At 50.6% G+C, this 19,850-nt stretch overlaps 2 protein-coding genes and 1 long non-coding RNA gene across 22 annotated transcripts in view; 2 read left to right on the top strand and 1 right to left on the bottom strand.

Annotated features, from left to right (window-relative positions):
* Ckb (creatine kinase B) overlaps window positions 1–1,737 on the top strand; it is an 8,162-nt gene extending 6,425 nt beyond the window's left edge. Inside the window, exons 5-7 of the mRNA XM_015488747.2 lie at window positions 691–883; window positions 1,082–1,271; window positions 1,358–1,737. Of these exons, the coding sequence (XP_015344233.1) occupies window positions 691–883; window positions 1,082–1,271; window positions 1,358–1,536 (562 nt within the window). The 3' untranslated portion in view covers window positions 1,537–1,737. The remainder of the gene's footprint in view (window positions 1–690; window positions 884–1,081; window positions 1,272–1,357) is intronic.
* Window positions 1,738–8,187: 6,450 nt separating this feature from the next.
* LOC125615376 lies at window positions 8,188–13,013 on the top strand. The gene is made up of 2 exons (XR_007346036.1): window positions 8,188–8,294; window positions 10,803–13,013. It is a non-coding gene; the product is annotated as an uncharacterized LOC125615376 (long non-coding RNA).
* Window positions 13,014–13,274: 261 nt separating this feature from the next.
* Window positions 13,275–19,850, bottom strand: part of Mark3 (microtubule affinity regulating kinase 3) — a 109,349-nt gene continuing 102,773 nt past the window's right edge. For 13 of the 20 annotated variants that reach the window (XM_048799409.1, XM_048799408.1, XM_048799407.1 and 10 more), the window contains 3 exons: window positions 17,118–17,144; window positions 15,773–15,817; window positions 13,275–13,820 (listed from right to left, as the gene is read on the bottom strand). In XM_048799409.1, the coding sequence (XP_048655366.1) occupies window positions 13,475–13,820; window positions 15,773–15,817; window positions 17,118–17,144 (418 nt within the window). In that variant the 3' untranslated portion in view covers window positions 13,275–13,474. The remainder of the gene's footprint in view (window positions 13,821–15,772; window positions 15,818–17,117; window positions 17,145–19,850) is intronic. The other 7 variants (XM_048799398.1, XM_048799402.1, XM_048799403.1 and 4 more) reach the window with 3 other exon arrangements.

Raw genomic sequence — 19,850 nt, 5'->3', positions numbered from 1 at the left:
CCTTGCCTCCCCCCGCCCCCCTGCCCCCCCTCGCGGACTTGCCCTCCCCTCCCCCTCCCTCCCCTCCCTCCTCCCCTCCCCCTCCCTCCCCTCCCTCCTCCCCTCCCCCCCGCAGAGGTGGGGCCCTCTGGGCAAAGTAGGAAGAGGGAGGGGCGGAGCTCCTGGTCCTTGTGGTGCCGCCCCAGACCTGAGCGCAGGTGACCTTGGCCGCGCAGGTGTGTGAAGGGCCCAGGCTGCTAGAGGCCTCAGTCTCCGGAGATTTTCAGGGTGGGGACGGGTCTCGTTGGCGTCTCTCCTCCACCGTCTTGGGAGCCAGAGCTTCTTGTTTTCTTCTTTCTCACCCTCTCCCCCGCCGGGATTCTGCCAGGTGCTTGTGACGCAGAAGCCTCCACACGAGTCTTGGCAGGGCTCCTACCCCGCTGTCTGCGCGATGTCTGCGCAGGCCGGGCGCTGCGTGGAGCTGGCTTACCCCTGGTGGGCTGGCCTGGCTGCCCCTGCCCCTTGCTTCTTAGGTGGGGAACTGTCCTCATAAGAAGGGATCAGCACTTGACTGACAGGTTGGGGCACACTCTGTGAGATGTCCTGTGGCCCTGCCATCCTCTAGTGTTGTTGGGGCTGGGGTCTGGGCAGCCCACATTCCCCGGCATAGCTGGAAAGAGCACCTAAAGACTTTGAAGTTCTTTTTGTCTGAGGACGCCAGGAAGGTTTTTCTGGTTGTCTTGAGACTACCAGCCTTGGCCTGACTGTGCCTTCTCCCAGGCACAATGACAATAAGACTTTCCTGGTGTGGATCAATGAGGAGGACCACCTGAGGGTCATCTCCATGCAGAAGGGGGGCAACATGAAGGAGGTGTTCACTCGCTTCTGCACTGGCCTCACCCAGGTCAGGCCTGGCTGCCTCCACCCTGGGCCTGCATGCTGGGTGGGGGCTTGGGGCTTGGTGTCAGGGAGGAGGCAGTCTGGGATGTGACTCCCCCACGGAAAACCCAGGTCTCCTAGGGTTCCAGCCCCACCTGCGCTGGTCCCTTGGGGCTCTCTGTCTGGCCTCCCCTCCCATGTCCCCTTCCTTCTCCACCTCCAGATTGAAACTCTCTTCAAGTCCAAGAACTACGAGTTCATGTGGAACCCTCACCTGGGCTACATCCTTACCTGCCCTTCCAACCTGGGCACAGGGCTGAGGGCAGGTGTGCACATCAAGCTGCCCCACCTGGGCAAGCACGAGAAGTTCTCTGAGGTGCTCAAGCGGCTTCGGCTTCAGAAGCGGGGCACAGGTGAGGGGCAGGTGTCACGGGCATCCATCCCTCCTAGGCAGACATCTTTTTCTGCCTTGCTGACCTGGCTGTCTCCCCATCCCCAGGTGGTGTGGACACGGCTGCTGTGGGCGGGGTTTTTGACGTGTCCAATGCAGACCGCCTGGGCTTCTCCGAGGTAGAGCTGGTGCAGATGGTGGTGGATGGAGTGAAGCTGCTCATTGAGATGGAGCAGCGGCTGGAGCAGGGCCAGGCCATTGACGACCTCATGCCTGCCCAGAAGTGAAGCCTGGCCCACGCCACCACCAGCCTGCTGCTTCCTAACTTATTGCCCCTGGCAGTGCCCGCCATGCACCCCTGATGTTCACCACCTGGCGGCTGAGCCCTTAGCCCCTCTGTAGAGACTTTTCTGTCGCCCTGGGTAGAGTTTATTTTTTTGATGGCTGAGCTGTTGCTGATGCTGAAATAAACTAGGGTTTTGACCTGCCCTGCCTCGAGTCCTGCCTCTTGTTTCCCTGGGAAGCCAGTGGTTGGGGTCTGAGGCCCAGTTGCCTTTTCTGCTTCATCTTCTGAAGGCAGGACTGGAGCTTGCTCCTCCTTGGATCCCTCTTTGCCCTCCCCTTGGCTTCTGCGGGAGGGTGGGGGTGGAGTGGGGGAGAAGAAGGGAGGAGCTGCCAGGCAGGAGCCTCAGACTGAGCATCTAAGGGCATGTGTGCCTGGGGGTGGAGCCTGGCACTTTCCTCAGCCCCATTCTGGGAGGGGGGTAGGGGTATGATGACTGGCAGGAGTCCAGAAACTTGATACATTTCCAGTCCCTCCCTGTTCCATCTCTTCTAGCAGTCTTGGGATCCAGGCATCTCCTTGCCTCTACCCCCAACACCTACTCCATTTCCTAAATAAACTTCCATCCTGCTTCCTTCCCTCTCAGCCTTCCCCCTCAGGCTGGACTGCCCCCTTCCTGCAGGCAGGTCCAGTTCTCTGGCCCCTTCCCAGCACCGTGTCCCTTGGATTCTGTGCCCTTCACTTGCACCTCCACTGCAGGGCCCTCCTGGTAAGCACTCAGTCCCTTGGCCTCCATGGCAGGTCCCATAATGCAATAGGACACTGGAGCAAGAAGGCCCTGGGCTATCAAGGGCAAGATCTCCCTGAACCATGTTTTCACAATCTCTGGTTCTGGTGACTTGTGGTTGGACACCCTGAGGGCTTGGTCAGGGTCTGGGGCTTAGAGGCTGCCAATGGCAGCCAGGGCTGGGACCCCTGTCCCCTATCCCCTCCAGTGCCTCCTTTCTGACTAGTCTGTGATGCCACCTGCTGGCCAGGGCCTCCTCACACCCCGGGAGCAGGGGGCACCCCTACCCCTACCCCATGTTCTTGAGCCTTGTGGGCTCACAAGCCCCATGTCCATCTTTCCTGGCCCACTGGACTGTGGTTTAAGCCTGCCTCTCATCCTGGGGCACAGGGGCATGTAGACCCAGAACTTGGGCTGACCAGCAGGTTTGTGGTTGGTGGGCAGTAGTGGGGTATATACACTGCAGGGGACTTCCTGGCACCCATCTCCACTACCAGTGTCCAGTGAGAGGTCCCTTCAGGTGGTGTTGGGCTGAGGAGGAAAGGGGCATGGGCCCAGATAATGGACTTTGTGTCTGGGGGGCCCTCAGGGCTAGACTTAGAGGGGCATCCCTTTTACTGAGAGAACACCTGGGGGATCTCTGCATCCATCCTTTAGACCCTAGGCTGGCACCCCCACCCTCCCTGGGAGTCCAGGCCTGTTCCCAGCTTGCCCTTTTGCTAGGAAGTCCCTGGACCATACCTGGATGGAGACTGCCTCTCTTCTTCTGGCCAGGGGACTGCTGGGCTAGGCCACATTGTGGACTTCTGTCTGGTGACTCAGGGAAAAAGGGTTGCGACAAGAGTTAGCCCCAAGAGCCAACCCAGGTGAGCATAGTCCCTCTGGAGGGGAGCTGTGGGCAGGGAGGGTGGAAAGCTGGCACAGTAGGAATATGGCTCTCCTGTCTTGCTGTCCCTGCCACACAAGGCTACCTGTGAACCACAATGGGTGGCACTGTCAGAAGGACAGAAGGGGTGGGGGTGTGGGCTGGGGTGGGGGGATGGCGCCTCTGCAGTGAGATGAAGGCTTCCTGGCTGCCTGTCACAGGAGGCCGCGCCCACACTGCCCTCCCACCTGCAACCACCCTTCCCCACACCCTGGACTTTGGGACCCAGTGGAGAGTGAAAGGCCCTCCTGCTGCCTCAGCACTGGGGTGGTGCAGACCCCACCCTGACCAAGGTGGGCACAGCACCAAGGGGCCTGGCCAGGCAGGCCTGGCACTTCATGGCGGATGCTGTCAGGCGGGGAGTCCTGGGAACACAAGGTGCAGGAGCTGGATCCTCCAGCCCCCATCCCCCCAGCGGCCTTGGCCATTCCCAGGCAGTGAGAGCAGGAGGCCCAGCCTGCATTCCCTGACTGGTTGGGCAGGTGCAGAGCCCCTGCTTGCTGGGAAGCCAGGGCGGGGCCTGGGGAGACTGCCACTCCTGGGCACAAGGGAGGTGTTTTCTCTGGAAGTTCTCCTTTGCCTCCCTTTTGTTTCTTTTTTTAACTTTGCTGCGTTAATGTTTGGGACAAGCCCCAACACACCTCTGTCAGGGAGCTTTGGTCCCACCGCTCCAGGGGACTCCCTCACACCCCCTTCCTTCCTCTATTCCAGAGGGCTGAGTGGGTATGGTCAAGTCTCCTTCAGATCATGATCAAGGCCCTGAGGGGTGGCTGCCGCCACAGCACCGGCACCTGCAACGCCAGGAATTTGGCATTGGTTTGGAGTGATCCCACACAGGTTCTGTGGTGGAGGTGTCCTGCATGAGCACGACAGGCCAGAAGTCTTACCCACACCTGGGGACCCTCTGGATGTTTGTAGACATTGACATTTGAGTACCGTGGCCAAAGAAATAATAGGAAATGCGATTACTAAGAACAGGGAAGAATGGGTCAGCATTCTGTGTCAACAACAAGGGTGGCAACTCTGCTGTCCAGGGGGCCCAGGCAGACATGGCACCCGTGTAGAGAAGTCAGGGAGGTGTTGGCAGACCGGGACAGAGGCCAGTGAAAGCAGGTTATAAAACAGCTCGTGCCCTGAGATCCCACACAGAGTATGTGGAAAAACCCCGCGACAGTTGTCGGCTGTGGGTGGTGGGGTAACAGGTGATTTCCTTCTTTATACTTCATTTTCCAAATTTTCTACAGTGAACATGTATTCCTTATATAAGCCAAGATAAAATTTTCTTTGGCAGTGCTGGGGACTGAACCCAGGGCCTTGTGCATGCTAACCAAGTGCTCTGCCACTGAGCTCCACCCCCAGCCCTCAAAATAGATTCTAAAATGGTATTTTAAAAAAAAAAATAGTTGCCATGTGTCACAGCCCATGAGAGCTTACTGAGGCAGCAGCCACAGGACTTCACTATGCCCCCAGCCGGGGAGACTGAAGCTCAGAGAGGAGAAAAGACTGGCTCTGGGTCCTCAGTGAGACATCTGGCTCCAAGTCCTGGGCTCATTTTGCTGCTCTCTGACTTTTGAACATTCCAGACTTCTCATGGGTGGGACCGCTTCTCCTAACAGCAGCTTGGAAGGCTGCAATTGTCTGGTCTGCTCCTCATTCTGCTCTTCTATTTCTGGGCCAGCCTGGTACTTACCATGTCTCCTAGAGTGCCCTGAGGGGGTGGGTGTGTACTCACACGCACTCCAACTGCATTTCCATCCACAGGTAAAAAGGAAACAATCTTCTGATGGATAGCAAGTCCTCCTCAGGCTGTGGGGTTTCTAACTCCCGGGAGGGCATTTCAGCTTAGAGAACAGGGCTTTTTACCTGTGGCCCAGACACCAAAGTACTGGTTTGCAAGTGTGGCTCTATGGTCACAGTGACTGGCCTGTGCACCTCCTCCCCACGTCTTGGCCCTGCATACCGGGCTCTGCCTTGCTGAAGGGAGGACAAGAGGAGGAGGAGGAGGTCTTGCCTGGGTCCAGACGTGCTGACCACCACCCAAAACTTAACCCTAAGACCCAGCCAGACAGGGTCAAATTATGACTATCAGCAACTCACTCTTCTGGCACTGTTGGCTGATGTTCTGTGGCCACTCTGCCCTCTGCATTAGTCACAAAGCCCTAGTGCTTAGCCACCCTCGTTCCCAACACCTGGCCAGGTGGTGAAACCTCCCAACGGCCTGAGAATTAGGATGAGGGGGTTTTATGAGCAGCAGGGTGCCCTGCCTGGTGGAACTCACAAGATGCCTGCACCACTCCTGGGGGGGTGAGGGACTGGGGCTGTGATCCTGCTCTGCCACTGGGAAGAGTGGGGCCTAGTTCTGGATCCTGTAGGGCAGGGAGGGGAATCTGTCAGGAATTTAGATGGAGCAGAGACCCGTGGCTCCAGAAGCACAGGCTGCTCAGCATGGCTCTGGAGTCCCAGCCCAGCCCAGCCCATCCCCTTGCAGGATGGCTTGGATGGCTGATGGCTCCAAGGTCAGGCTTGGTTTCCTTGGCCTTGTGTCTAACCTGGGCAGGACTCCATGTCAGCTCTCTCCTTCCCACAATCTGCCCAAAAGCCCTCCGGGAAATACTGCCCTGTTTGCCCCAAGCTCGCTGTCCTTGAGCTGTGTGCACTGTCAATTCTTCCTGCTTTTGAGACACTCTTACACTGCTGACCTCAGTTGGGCAGGAATTAGGTCCTCCTTCACTGCACTGGCCTACCAAACTAAACTGCACCCATCACTGGTACAGGTAGTTGGTGTCAGCACTGCCAAAGTTTGTCCGCAAAATATGACTTACAGCAAATCCAAACCAACCCTTGCACACCTGCAGCCCTGGCTACTTAGGAGGCTGAGGCAGGAGACTGCAAATTCCAGGCAAGAATGGGCAACACAGGGAGACTGTCCCAAAACAAAAAAATAAAAAGGGTCAGGGATGTAGCTCAAGGGTAAAGGACTTGCCTAGCATGTGTAAGGTACTGGGTTCCATCCCCAGCACCACAAAAACTAACAAAAGTGAAGTCTAAAGTCCAGTTTTGTTCATACTTTTTTTTTTTGTACTGGGAACTGAACTTGGGGGTATTCGACCACTGAGCCACAGCCCCAGTCCTATTTTTGTATTTTATTTAGAGACAGGGTCTCACTGAGTTCCTTAGTGCCTCACTTTTTGCTGAGGCGGGGCTTTGAACTCGAGATCCTCCTGCCTCAGCCTCCTGAGTTATTGGGATTACAGGTGTGAGCCTGGCAGCTCCTTAGTACTTTTGACTCATCAACTGCCCCAAACATTGAATTACACTTCAGATGCTTGACTCTCTCAGGAAGAAAGAACGTGGCGTCTCATCCAGACCTGAAGCGCTGGCTTGACAGGGACCAGCTAAGCAACTGCCCCAAAGTCACAGCAACAAGGGTCCATCTTGGAACAGCAGGAGGGGCCAGAGGTTAGCCTCTCTCCTGGAGACCAGGAAGGAGGAACAAGGCGCTAACTGCTTTCCTTTGTTCCCCTGGACTGGTGGAGGATTATATACAGGACTTTGTTTTTTCACCAAAGTTGGAGTTTGGTTCACCTGTAAGACACACCCTCCATAAACACTGGGACAAGGGATGGGCAGTGTGGCTGTCCTGGACCACAGGAACTCCCAGCACTCTGACAGGCGTGCACCTCCTCCCCATGTCTTAGTCCTCCAAAGTGCACAGAATGAGCGAGGATCCAAGCACACAGGGCAGTGGGCAGCAGGCTGGGGCTGAGGCCTGGGCCACGGGAACTCTGTATAAAGAGCCTGGCCCAAGGAGAGAGGGGAGCAGGGTGAGGGAGCCCGGAGTGCACAGCCCAGGACGCGGTGCTGTGTCTGCAGGCATGACTGCACATGCTCCTTCCCAGCTCAGTTCTATGCAGAACTTGGCTGCTGGGAGAATGAGCTCGCACCACCCACATGGGCAGCAGCTCCCTTGAGGAGGGGGGGATGAGGCACGCCCCTGCAGCCCCTGCTCCAGGAGGTGCCGTGGTACAGGTGAGACCCAGGACCCACCTATTCCATGCTGCGGGGTCTGTCCTGTACTGGCAGGGCCACAGCCCTGCTCCCTAGATGTTGGGTCGCTTCCTGGTGAGGTAATGGGGACTGAAGCCCCCAGCAGAAGTGCACTGTCTCGAACACGCTCTGTTGGGATGGCGACAAGATGGAGCTGCCTGGGAACTCAAGGTGTCACTGCCCACACAGCCCAAGTGGGACATGAGACAGGCCCTTGGCACTGCCTTCCACCTGCTGTTCCTGCCCTATCCACTGTGCACCTGTCTCCTCTCCCCTGACCCCACCTAGCAGGCCTCCCCCACAGCCCCCTGCTGCCCATGGCGCTCTGTGTTTCTCTGCCTTGGGTGACCGGGTGTCTCAATGACAGGGTTTTATACCTTGTTTATTTTTGTACTCCTAGCCAGCACAGGGTCCTCCAGAGTAGCAGTTAGCTTGGAGAAACTAAATTTCAGGGAGGGGATGAGCATCTTATTTTGGATCCTGGGATCAAACGCAGAGCCTCCTGCATGTTGGGCAAGCACTTCCCACTGAGCCCCGCCCCAGCCTCAAGGAGCACAATTTAACCTTCAAATACCTTAACCTCGACCAGTTAAAACCCCCAAGATCAGAAGACCCCCCAGGGTAGTCCAGGAAGTGCATGCTTCAGGAAAATGCAGAAGCAGCCCAACTTCCCAGGTCCCTGGGGTGCTGCTGAGTACCAAATAAGCTAAAGAGGGGCAACTGGAGACTTCCCTTCTGCTTGGGGGTGGGTCTGGAAGGCTGACTTAAAAACTCCTGGGTGGGTTCAGAGGATGGGGTATGAAGTAACAGGAAGTTGCAAAAGGCAGGGGTTTCTCACGGTCAAGGATCATGTGACTTTCCTTTTCCATAAGTCTCAATCTGGTTCACTGACACCCCTCGATTCTTCTACTCACTGGGTAAGAAGACATTTATTTCCCCACAGCTGGGATCCATTGGTATGAACACCCAGGCTGCTGGAAGCTCTGCTAACCAAGCACTTAAGGTAGGCCACAGTCAAGTCAGCAGAGCATCCAGCCAGGCTGACATCCACGTCCCAAGGTGAACCTCAAGGTGAACCTCAGGGCCAACTTTCTGGTCTCTGGCAGGTGGTGGGAGGCATGCACAGGCTCCCCGGCACAGCTTGGTTTATCTAAGAAAGCACTCAGAAGCAAGGCCACTGCGGGAGACCGCGGCCTATTGGGCCCAAAGAGGCTGGCTGCTATTCTATTCTTGGGTTGAAATCCAAACGCCACATGACAGTGACCCTCTGCAGTATGGGGCATAGACTAAAATGCTAAGCCAAATGTTCTTAACCCCCAGAGGACTGCTGATGGCAAATGTCATCCCAAGGCAGGATCAACTACTCTATATCCACAGAAGTCACCGTTGGGACTTGGGTGGTGTGACTGACCTGGGTGGAAGGACTGTGGGCATCAGCGATACTGGCAGCTGGATGTACCCTGCTTAGTTCCTGTCCCGGCCTCAAGGCCTCAGCCTGTTGCCAGACAGGAAGGGCTGGTGGAGATGGTGGCTGGGCCAGAAGCCAGACCTAATCCCCCACAGCTGCTGCCTGTTGGTGGCAGGGTCAGCTCTGACTGCCAGTCACCAAAGTCCTGTGCTCTCCAGATATCTCCTGGGCCTCGAGAAGACTTCTGCAAACACAGTTGCTCATTTTGCACTCAGGGCCAGGGTGCTACTCGAGGTACTCAGGATACAGAAGAGCTGAAGACCTGCCTCCCAGGGCTTCCTGACCCTGTGTTAGCCAGGGCTGGGGAGGGCGGTAGGCAGTCTCTAAGTTTACAAACAAAGGTGACTGCTTGTGGAAGCAAAGCAGCAGACAGCCCAGTCCTGTTAGCAGGTTCAGACAGCAGGACTGTCCACCTCAGACACAGGGACATTCCTCATCAAGACTCCTCTCTGGCAGTCTTCCCTTGAAAGCCACGAGTGTGCTGCTCAAGACCTCAGTGCCTTGGTTGGGCTAGGAGGGAAGAGGTTGGCATGGGTCCCTGTTTCATGATCCGTGCAGTAGGAGATACTGTGGGAGCCTACTACCATCTGCCAGGAGCTCTGCACAGCACATGCCACCTGCCTGGTGGACTGCCCAGCGGCCCTGGGTCAAATGTGATTAGTGTCATCCTGACTTTTAGAGCTGTACCTAGGGGGTTTCACTCATGTAGGTGGTCTCCAAGTGGGCATCAGGAAGCCAGGCTACCAAGGCCCATGGCACACACCCCAATCACTAGGCCATTCTAATTCATTTGACTTTTGTGGTACCCGGGACTGAACCCAGGGGCCTTAAACCAATTCACTTTAACGGGGTGAAGCATGTTAGTAGTGGTCCTGCCGCAGAATGGAATCACTGCCTGTGGCTTTCCTGCCACCCAGACCTAGCCACAGCAGCTGAGCAGAGAGGCATGATGCCTCTGCTGGGCTGGGTCTCACCTCCTGCCAAGAGTGCCTTCCTGCTTTGAATTCACAGTGGCATCTGTGCAACATCCACTTTGCTGTCTCTTTTTTTAAATTGATATTTTTTTTAATAGCAGATGGACATAATACCTGTATTTTATTTTTATGTGGTGCTGAGGATCGAACCTAGTACCTCATGTGGTTTAGACAAGCGCTCCACCAACTATGCTATAGCCCCAGCCCCTCTGGTTTCCCTTCTGCCTCAAGCCGCCCTGAACACCTGCCTCCTCCCAGTAGTCCTCTGCATATTCCCAGGAAGCGCAACAACTTCCCCCACTTAAAGGTGGGCCCTGTGGTCTAAGGGACTCTGGCTTGTCAAACTGTAAAACCAACAACTGACAGACAAAAGACACTAAAAAAAATGACAAGAGCAGCATATTGCGAGCCCTTCCTCCAGTCTGAAATGGACCAGTCTGAAATGCGAGCTTGTGGGCCGCCAAGGGTCACTGTGTGGCCATTCACCAGGCAGCAACAGCCCAGGGCGAATTCCACAGCCATGGTCACTATTCACACACTCCCCATGGAGACTTCACGCTGCTATCCACACCTTCTGGGCTTCTAGGCACAGGCTTTGAATGCTCACAGCAAGGGCCCCTCAGGTTTGCCTCAGGGTTCTGCCATCACCCCTAGTGGTGAGAGGAAGAGGCCCTAGAGCCCCACTTCACCCCCTTGCAGGAAAGCCATTTTGGCTCCTCTGGCTCACCTCACCTGGAGGGGAAGTCTGCACTCACTGGCCAGTGAGCACTGTTCTCAGGACTAGGACAGCACTCTGCTTGCTGGGTTAACAGAATCAGGACTACGGCTTGCTAGGTACCTTACTGCTGAGATTCCAGGGGAGAGGTCAACAAAGAAATATGGCATCGTCTAAGTCTCAAATGACTTTAATTTATTCAAGAATATTCTCTTGGGGCTGGGGTTGTGCCAGTGGTGGGAGCCACTGGGTTCAATCCTTAGCACCACATAAAAAATAAAGCTATTGTGTCCATCTACAACTAAAAATATATTTTAAAAAATAAAATGCCATATTCTGATGTGCAATCTTAAGGCAAGCCTGGGCTCCTCAGTGATGCCGAAGGTGAAGGCCATAACCACCGTTAAAATCACACCAACACCAACTGGTAACAGACTTCAAGCAAGCTACAGACAGCCGAGGACTCCTCATGTGAGCAGCAACATACTGAAATGCAGCCACAAGGACAAGCAACCAAAGGCCGTGGAACATCTGCGTGCATGTGAGGAGGGGACACTTCACCAAGGGCACATGGTGAGCACACTTCCTTCAAGTCTAGCTTCCAGTGTTCCACTGGCCCTGTGAATGGTAAGATGAAAACCATTCTAAACAAGCCCATTTCCACAAGTGTCCGTAGGGTGACTGAAGTATTTTGGGGGGCCAGCCCCACAGTGCTGGATTTCAGAGTGGCTCAGAAGCCTCTGCCCTGAGGACGTGATTTATGGCTGCCTGCCCAGAGGAAGGATAGTGACCAAGAGAGACTGCAGGGGGTGCACACTGCCGGTGGACCTCCCAAAGAGGCCCTGTGTACCTGGACAGCACCCTGTCCTCTTGTCCACTAAGTCAGTAGAATATAAACATAGCACCAGGCCATGGTGGATAGTCCTTGGGTCAGAGCACTGAGCTGCTGCTTAACTTTACTGTAAAAGAGCAACTCTGGGGAGGGGCTTGGCATTCTCCATTAAGCAGGCTAGATAGTTCTGGAGACACGACACATTTGACCACTAGGTCATGGGTGAGTGGCTGGCCGGTTCAGCTTCTTCTTCCCATCGACCTTCAGAGGCCCTGGGTGTTCCTGGCTGGTTCACACAATTGCCTGCTTGATGTCTCTGAAGGCTCCTCAAACTCCAGTGTGCAGACCTGCTTTCCTGAGACTCTTCCCTTCCGCCAGGCTCCCTCCAGTCACCTTCCCCCTTTAAACTCACAGCAGCAGTCTTCCTTCCTCTAGCTACTCAGACAAAAACCCACACCGGCACCCTTGTTCTTCCCTCTCACTGACCTCAGATCCAATCCAAGAGAAATGCAGTTGTTTCTTATTTCAAAGCACATACAGAGCCCAGTGAGCATCTGCAGCGGGCCCACGCTTGCCTGGACCAGCATGACCTCTCGCCCATTACTGCCAACAACCTCCGCAGGGCTTTCCTGGCTCTTCCTCGCTTGCCCATGAGGAATTCCAAACATAGCTCCAGAGCAGTCCCTCGACACTGAAGGCGTGCCACTCTGGCTGGAATCCCCAGCAGCTCCCATGTAAGAGCATCTACAATGGCCCACAAAGCCCACTGACATCCTGGTGCTGTCCCAACATCTCTGCTCCAGGCCATGAGGGTTCTGGCTATTAGGCTCTGCAGTGCTCTCTGCTCCAGCCTGGACAAGCTGCTGTTCAAGGAGCCCTGCACCTACCCTTGGAGCTACTCATCACACGACAGCCTGAACGCGGGGCCCTCAGGAGCCTCCGGCCTGCTCTGTGGTGTCCTTCTTCGCATTTTTGTTCCGCACTAAGTAGCTCATTACTTCTTGTTTGTTGACCAGCTGTTGGAATGTATGTTGCAGTCCGACAGAGGTCTGTGTTTTCTGTTCACAGATGGGTCCAGCACAAGAGTGCCCTGTCTGTGGTAGACAGTAAGTACCTGTGACCGAAGGGCCGTCCAGACTTTCATACTCCTGGCAACAACCAACCCAGGATCTGAAACAGCACCCTGATTAAAGTGACAATTTCCCCAAGACACTAAAGCATTAAACTAAGTGACAAGTTCATTACCTCCTCTCCATGACATGTAGGTGTTATAAAAAAAAACTGTAGGACTGATGTGAGATCCATGAGGAAGGAAAGAGGGACATCATACACTGTACGACAGTCGACCCAGGGCTGCCTGAGCCAGCCTCTCTCCACTGCGGGGTGTGCTCAAGTGCCCTCCCTCTTAGCGCATAGGGAAGGCTGGGGAGAAAAGGGGTTCAACGCCAGGATCCACGATGAGGACAAAGTGGCCCTGAGCATGCAGATCTGTTCCTTGGCTTTTACCCACCTTGGTGATGGGGGCAAGGAATGTGCTTTAGGGGCTACCTTAATCTAAGTCTTAAATACAGTATTAGGAGACAATGCAAGTTTTACTGAGAAAAAGTGAATTTTTAATTATCTTGTGAATCTACTTAGAAAAACACACACAAGCAATGTTCACAACTATAAATTTAAACCTTTTTTGCACTAAAAAAAAAAAACAAACACAAAACAACAAACACAAAACCACAGGCATGAACTGTAAACCTGTATTAATATCAACTAGTCTTAAGGTTAACTCTTAGCAGTAATTCAGTATTTTCCTCCTTGGCAATTGTAATGTTTTAGCACCAAATGATCTCCCACAGAGGTACTAGTAACAACACTGGCTGCCAGTGTAAGGAGATGTTTCCACACACACTCCTTGCACACACACCTTCCACTCACACCAACAAGGAGACATGTGCAGATGGTGTCACACGCTGACTCCAGGGCAATGGAAACAAGACAGAGGCACGGGGTCACACGACTTTAATGTAGTGCATTTGTAGAAAAGGCCAGCCTCCGCTCCCAGGCGTGCGCTTGTCCTCAGACTTTAATGTCATGATTTAGAAGATGCAGACGTTATTGCCTAAATATTATTCTATACATTTCCATCAGTGTTCAGGAAAACACTTTAAATTGCTACTTAATTTACACCATAGTGACTGGGTTACAGCTTTAGCTCATTGGCAATTTTGGAAGCAATATTTTTGAAAGCTATGGATGTCCCTGATATCCGCTTGAACCGGACCCCATTCAGAGACAGTCTCGGCAGCTTACACACCTCCATCTCCCACTGCACCATGTTCTCTGCGTGCCCGTCGCCCTGGACGCAGAAGAGCAGGAAGCGCTCCCTCTGCTCATAGTCACAGTTATTGGCGTCCAGCACTTTGCGGATTTCCCGCATCATGTCACTGGGATCCATGGAACTAGTGGTTTTCATGCTCCAGGTGAAGCGCAGGGAGCGAGGCTTTGCTTCTTTGTTCTCATCCTTCGGCTCAGCATGGACGTTGCGACTGGAATGCACAGGGGCAGGGTCATTCTCTACTGTACAGGACAGCGAGCCCTTTCTACCATCAACACAAAATGACAATGACCTCCACCCTTTGCCTGTGCAGACTTGCATTTGCTAGGAAGTGTTCCTCTGTTCCCACCATCCCAACCAGAAGCCACATGCACAAGAATCTACCTGGCTGAAAAGTCTTCACTAGCCCCTCTATTGACTAAAACTAAGAGAGTGATTTACTCAGCAGAGTCCTTGGAATCAGCACAGTGAAGACAAGGCCTAGGTCTGTGTCCGGGAAGTACTGGTGGCCTGCCTCAAAATTCTGCCTACCCCACTGTTGCGCTGCTAATCTAGTCCTGCTCACCATGACTGTGGCAGAAACTGGTACTCAGGATTACCAGGGGACTCCACGCCTACAGCTCACAATCACTCTTCCCTGTCAACAGCCCCAGATGCTGAGTGCACGGCCAGGTTGGCCATCCTTATGGTCACTTCCATTCCAATGTTTTTCCTTTTCTCCATTTTGCTAAACTTCCAATTTCATAGTTAAAAACAAAAACAACATCTGGTGGCATGTGCCTGCAAGTCCCAGCTACCTGGAAGCCTGAGGCAGGAGAGTCACCTGAGCTCTGAGTTCTAGACCAGCCTGGGCAATACAGAGAGATCTCATCTCCTTATCCCCAAAGAAGAAAAAAGGAAGAATTCTTAGATGTCACAATCTTATTAGTGGAAAAGATGGAAAAATGAAAAATTTCAGCTTAATCTGTGCCACACAGGAATGATCTACCCAGTGAATGGATTATTCAGATCACAAGCTAAAATTCTGTGTTGAGATATTTGAAAGGTCATAAAAGAGAGCCCCAGCTCTCACAATTTGGGACTGTGATTGAGAAAACAGCACCAGCTCAGGAGAGGGAGGGCAAGATGCTGGAGAGTCACAGGAGGGGAGTCCAGCCTGGCAAGACAGTGAGACCAGGCAGGACAAGAAGAAAGGGCCTGCTGGGGGCAGCCTGAGCGCTCTGAAGAGCCCCTAAATGGGATTTCAACAAAATACCATTCAGCCAAGGATGAGTTTTGTTTTGAGCAGAAAAACCCAAGGTATGGAGGCAGGAAGTATAGGATGTGTTTCTGGGGCAGAGTGCACAGGTTGCCTGCAACAGGCACAGTGGTACCCCAGGACAGCCCGAGGCCTTGCTCAGCAGTTGCCATGGTGGGCCTCATCTTGCTTGGCATAGGAGGCTGGTCCCATCACCCGCTTCCTATTGAGGATAGGCAATGAATTTGTACAGCAAGAATCTGATCCAGTCTGGAACAGCAGGCCCGGGGGAGGCTGTCTGGCGCTCACCCTAACTCTGCTTCAAAAGGATAGCCGCACCAGCACTCAGGGCCTTGAATTCTGTCACCAGAGCTCACTCTGGAAAGACCAGGAGGAGCAAAGGGGTTAAGGAGGTCCTGACATAGCATGGTGGTGACTGGTGTGAAGCAGGCCAAGTGGAGGAGACCTACAACTACAGAGACAGTCCTAGGCCCATCTGTGACTCCATATCCACGTAATGATAGCCACATAAAACCAAAAAGCAAAATATGACTTCTATAATAATCTTAGAAGAGGAAAATATATCTGGAAAAATGAAAATTCTACTCAGTGTTCTATATTTGTTTCTTGAGAAGAGAACCATGTGAGGAGCCAGGGAGGAGTCCAGGGCCACCCCCACACTTCCCACCAGGCGCAGGGCCTGAACACAGCCATGCACTCAATACACAAGCAAATTCAAAAGGGGCTGGGAAGGCTTCTGCAGCACGCCAGCGCCCTCGTGTGGCTCTGCACCAGGCCCATCTCACAAGTCCTCTCCAAGGACCAGCAGGATTAGGCTGCAAAGCATTCAGAAAAGGTCACCTTTGCCACAGAAATGAGGCAAGCACTAGAAAAAGTTTTAAGTAGATAGAAATCATTTCCCTCACCTTGAGCCCTCATATCGCCCGTTCCTCTCATACTCAGTTGGAAGCCTCAACGAACAGAGTGTGGAAGCAAAGAGAAGTGGGGAAGAGAAGAGAGAACTTACATAGCAGCACAACACTGTCCTGAACACACACATCATGCAGCGAACACATCTGAGTACTTTCTAGTCACCAGTGAGCCTGTGGCAGTGCTGTGTGCTTCTCTGGGAGGACACGGGCATGCACAGGGCTGGGCAGCATGCCACATTGTCCTCCCACCTCTTCACCTGGGCACCTCCATGCCTTGGACCAGAGTGGCTCTGGCTTTTGTACCTCACCCACAGAAGAATGGGTTTCCAATTGAAAGGAAATAAGGCTATCAGTTGAACTCTGCATTCAATTATAACATTTTCTGTCCAAGGGAAAATTTGACAATGAGGAAGATCAACTGAAAAATAGTCAAGGAGTGGAATTCCCAGCAGGAAGAAAGCACTTTTCCCACAGTTAAAAGAGCCTTCCAGTGACCAATCAGTTTTGTAAACACAAAAACTGGCAGCCTGGCCTTCCTGCTCCAAATAAGCACAGGCACACTGTGGTCCTTAAAGGCAGACTTCCTGCCTCATAAGTGTGGATTCCAAAGGCAGCAGTATTTTTGGCCTCTTGATTGTCAACACCAAAAACATTAATGAAATCAGAATGCCTCTTATTGCAGTGCTCTAGGGAAAACAGTGAGAGGTGCTTCTTCAGTGCTAGTAGGAAGTGGCTTTAGATAGAACACTGTTTACTCTTCAATTCTCCAAAAATATTAAAACACTTCTGTTCTGCAGCTGCTCACATCTTAATATCTGAAAAAGTCAAACGTAATGAGGCTGTAGGTTTGGATTATATGCTTGTCTCCTATATTAGAGTATTAGCCAATTTCTGTCATTTTTAAAGCCTTTCGCCAATCCAATCCTCAGTAAAATAAAAATGATCACTAACTCAATTACCACTTACCTTTTGCATGCTTGTGGCTAATCATTAATTGTACATTCATGTTACTGAACATCCCGTTCTTCAAACAGGAGCATGCTAAGTGATATTAGTATTAAGACAGAATTATTTGGATGCTAAATAATTCTACCAAAGACAGGAAACGCAGAGCATGCACAGGCCTTTCGCTGCAGGGGTGCCACAATTCTTTCAAAATGTCTGACAGAGTTAATCTATTTCTTTCCAGTTTCCCCTTGAGGAAATAAGTATTTAGTTCTCAGCAGAAAGTTTAGTTTTTAAGGAAAAAACAGGGCCAGAAAGCCAAACCTGATGTTAATTGCAGGAGCCATTTGGTGGGATGAGGATTGAAAAATAAGTGTGCATATATAAATCCTACCTTTTGATAAACCTGAATGACATGTTTCTAAAAGAAATTAAGCCAAAAAAAAATTAATAGAAAGGACTCGCACAATTTATATAGAAAATCTAATCAATTGTAGAGAAAAAAGAAAACAAAAACCAAAAACCCTAAACATATAGGGCTCCTCTTCCAGCCAATAATCAATGAGACAATGACATTCATTGAAAAAGTAAAAAGTATTACAGGTAATTAAAGGAGTATGTTATCTTTTAATTAGAAATATATTAAAAAAAAACTACTTGTAAGAAGAAGTTTAGAAGTAAATATTGACATTGGCTGTAATTAAATTTACTTAAAGTTGTTCAGATGGATAAACTTTTAAGAAAGAATTCAATGTCTTAGGTTCAAGAAACGATATGTCACAAATGATACTCGTAATAACATTTCTAAATTTTCTTCAGAACGTTATGAACAAAAATCTTGCTTTCTCATACATAGACACAAAAATCTCACTACAAAAGATTTAACTATCAAGAGCATCATTAATTATTTCAGGTAGATGACTTAACAGAAAGTTTGTTACAGTGGTATGATATAAATTGCTTTTTAGGCTACTGAGAGATTTAGATCTCAAAATGAAAATAAACTACCAAGATAAAACAGTATGGATTTATCTAATAAACTGGAAGAACTGTATTTAAAAGGGGTCACACTAAGGTCACTGAAAGAAATTTAAGGAGATACTCAGGTTATGCTGAATAGATTCTGACAATACATTTTTCAAGCTATGGATCAGGTTCTCGTAGTCACATGATCAGCTGCCCTAGGCTCAGCTCAGATCCAACAGGACAGAGGGGCACTCAGATGTATCTGCTAGAGACTGAAGTAATGAAATCCCTGGATTTTTTTTTTTTTTTTTGGTACCAGGGATTGAATTGACCACTGAGCCACATCCCTGGTCCTATTTTGTATTTTATTTAGAGACAGGGTCTCGCTAAGTGCCCCACTTTTGCTGAGGCTGGCTTTTTTTTTTTTTTTAGAGAGAGAAAATTTTTTAATATTTATTTTTTAATTTTTGGCAGACACAACATCTTTGTTTGTATGTGGTGCTGAGGTGAGGCTGGCTTTGAACTTGTGATCCTCTTGCCTCAGCCTCCCGAGCCACCATGCCCAGCAAATCCTTTGATTTTTTTTCCCTTCTAATTTGGATTTAATGCTGGCATTGCTTCAGAGATTAACTGACAAAAATTGAACAATGTTTAACTACTATAGACAACTGCAAACCACCATCAAATGTGGCACACTGCAGGCTGTCTACTTTAAAGAAACACATGTGAAATATTTTAAAAATAACACTACGTAACTATTAAGGTGGCATTACCTGAAAGATTATTTTAGTTGAAAAAAATTGAAGATTAAAAAGAGCTTTTAAAATACATTTTCATATCTAAGTCTTCTGTCTGGGAAGTCAGAATTATTTTTCTGACGTGCGAGAAAGGTGGAAGGTGCTGGCAGAGGGGAGCCTTGTACCCTGAGGGGGAACAATTGTGGTCTGGACCACTGTAAAGGGTCCCCAGCTCTCCAAAGCCATGCACTGTTCACACCCGACCAGTGTGTTAAAGTGCCAGGGTCCACTGTTTTAGCTCTCCAGGCACTGCAACTTGAATCCTAGCAATTTTTGCCAAGGGGAGAAGCAGCTTCAACTGCAGCGGCAAGGATTTTGACTATTTTTAAGAACAAGCTGTCTGTAACCGAAGTATAGTACTAAAGAAGATGATAGCCCTCAATTTGTGAACTTTCACACATTAGGATAAAGAACTTTCTGCAAAAATTTTGGGGTGAAAATAGCCTGGAAATTCTAAAATAAGAAGACTACTTGGTTTGTCTTTTTTTTTTTTTCAAATAAGAAACTGATCTTTAATTTCAATTCAAATACTGTATCATATGAAATAAATGTAATTAGGGGACTGAGGTTGTGGCTCAATGGCAGAGCGCTCACCTAGTATGTGTGAGGCCCTGGGTTCGATCCTCAGCACCAAATAAAAATAAATGGTATTGTGTCCAACTACCAACTTAAAAAAAAAAAAAAAAGAAAAAGAAAAAGAAATAAATGTAATTAGAAAATAAGCAAGCACCAAGAATTCACGCCCCCAGTGGCCTTTTACTGAATTCTCCCAGGGGAGTGCAGGGCAGGGCGGCAAGCTCTGCTCCAGAGCCAGACAGAACTGGTTCAGCTGTGTTTTTGCTATAGGATATGTGCTCCGCCTTAACCTTCTGAAACTTGGCTTCAATTTCTTCTACAAAATTGGGAATATCACCGGGTGCGCTGGCGCACACCTGTAATCCCAGCGACTTGGAAGACTGAGACAGAATTGTGAGTTCAAAGCCAGCCTCAGCAATGGTGAGCACTAAGCAACTCAGTGAGACCCTGTCTCCAAATAAAATACAAAACAGGGGTGGGGATGTGACTCAGTGGCCAAGTGCCCCTGAGTTCAATCCCCGGTACCAAAAAAAAAAAAAAATCTACCCCAAAGGGTGGAATGTGAATAGAAAATATGAGAGGGTGGGGACTATATTACACAAACAGATATACTCTTTGTATACTTAGAAATGTGTGTATATATTATTTTATAGAGAAAATACTCATACATAAAAAATCTGTGCACACTACACACACATCTCTGGATAAAATGAGTATATTTACATATCCATCTGAGCTCACAGTAGGCATTCAAATAATAGTAGTGCATTAACCAATGATAGTCTTAA

This window comes from Marmota marmota, unplaced genomic scaffold (genome assembly GCF_001458135.2).
Source record: "Marmota marmota marmota unplaced genomic scaffold, marMar, whole genome shotgun sequence".
Lineage (NCBI taxonomy): Eukaryota > Metazoa > Chordata > Mammalia > Rodentia > Sciuridae > Marmota > Marmota marmota.
The sequence above is the reverse complement of the archived record's forward strand: the minus strand, read 5'-3'. Positions and strand labels throughout refer to the sequence as shown.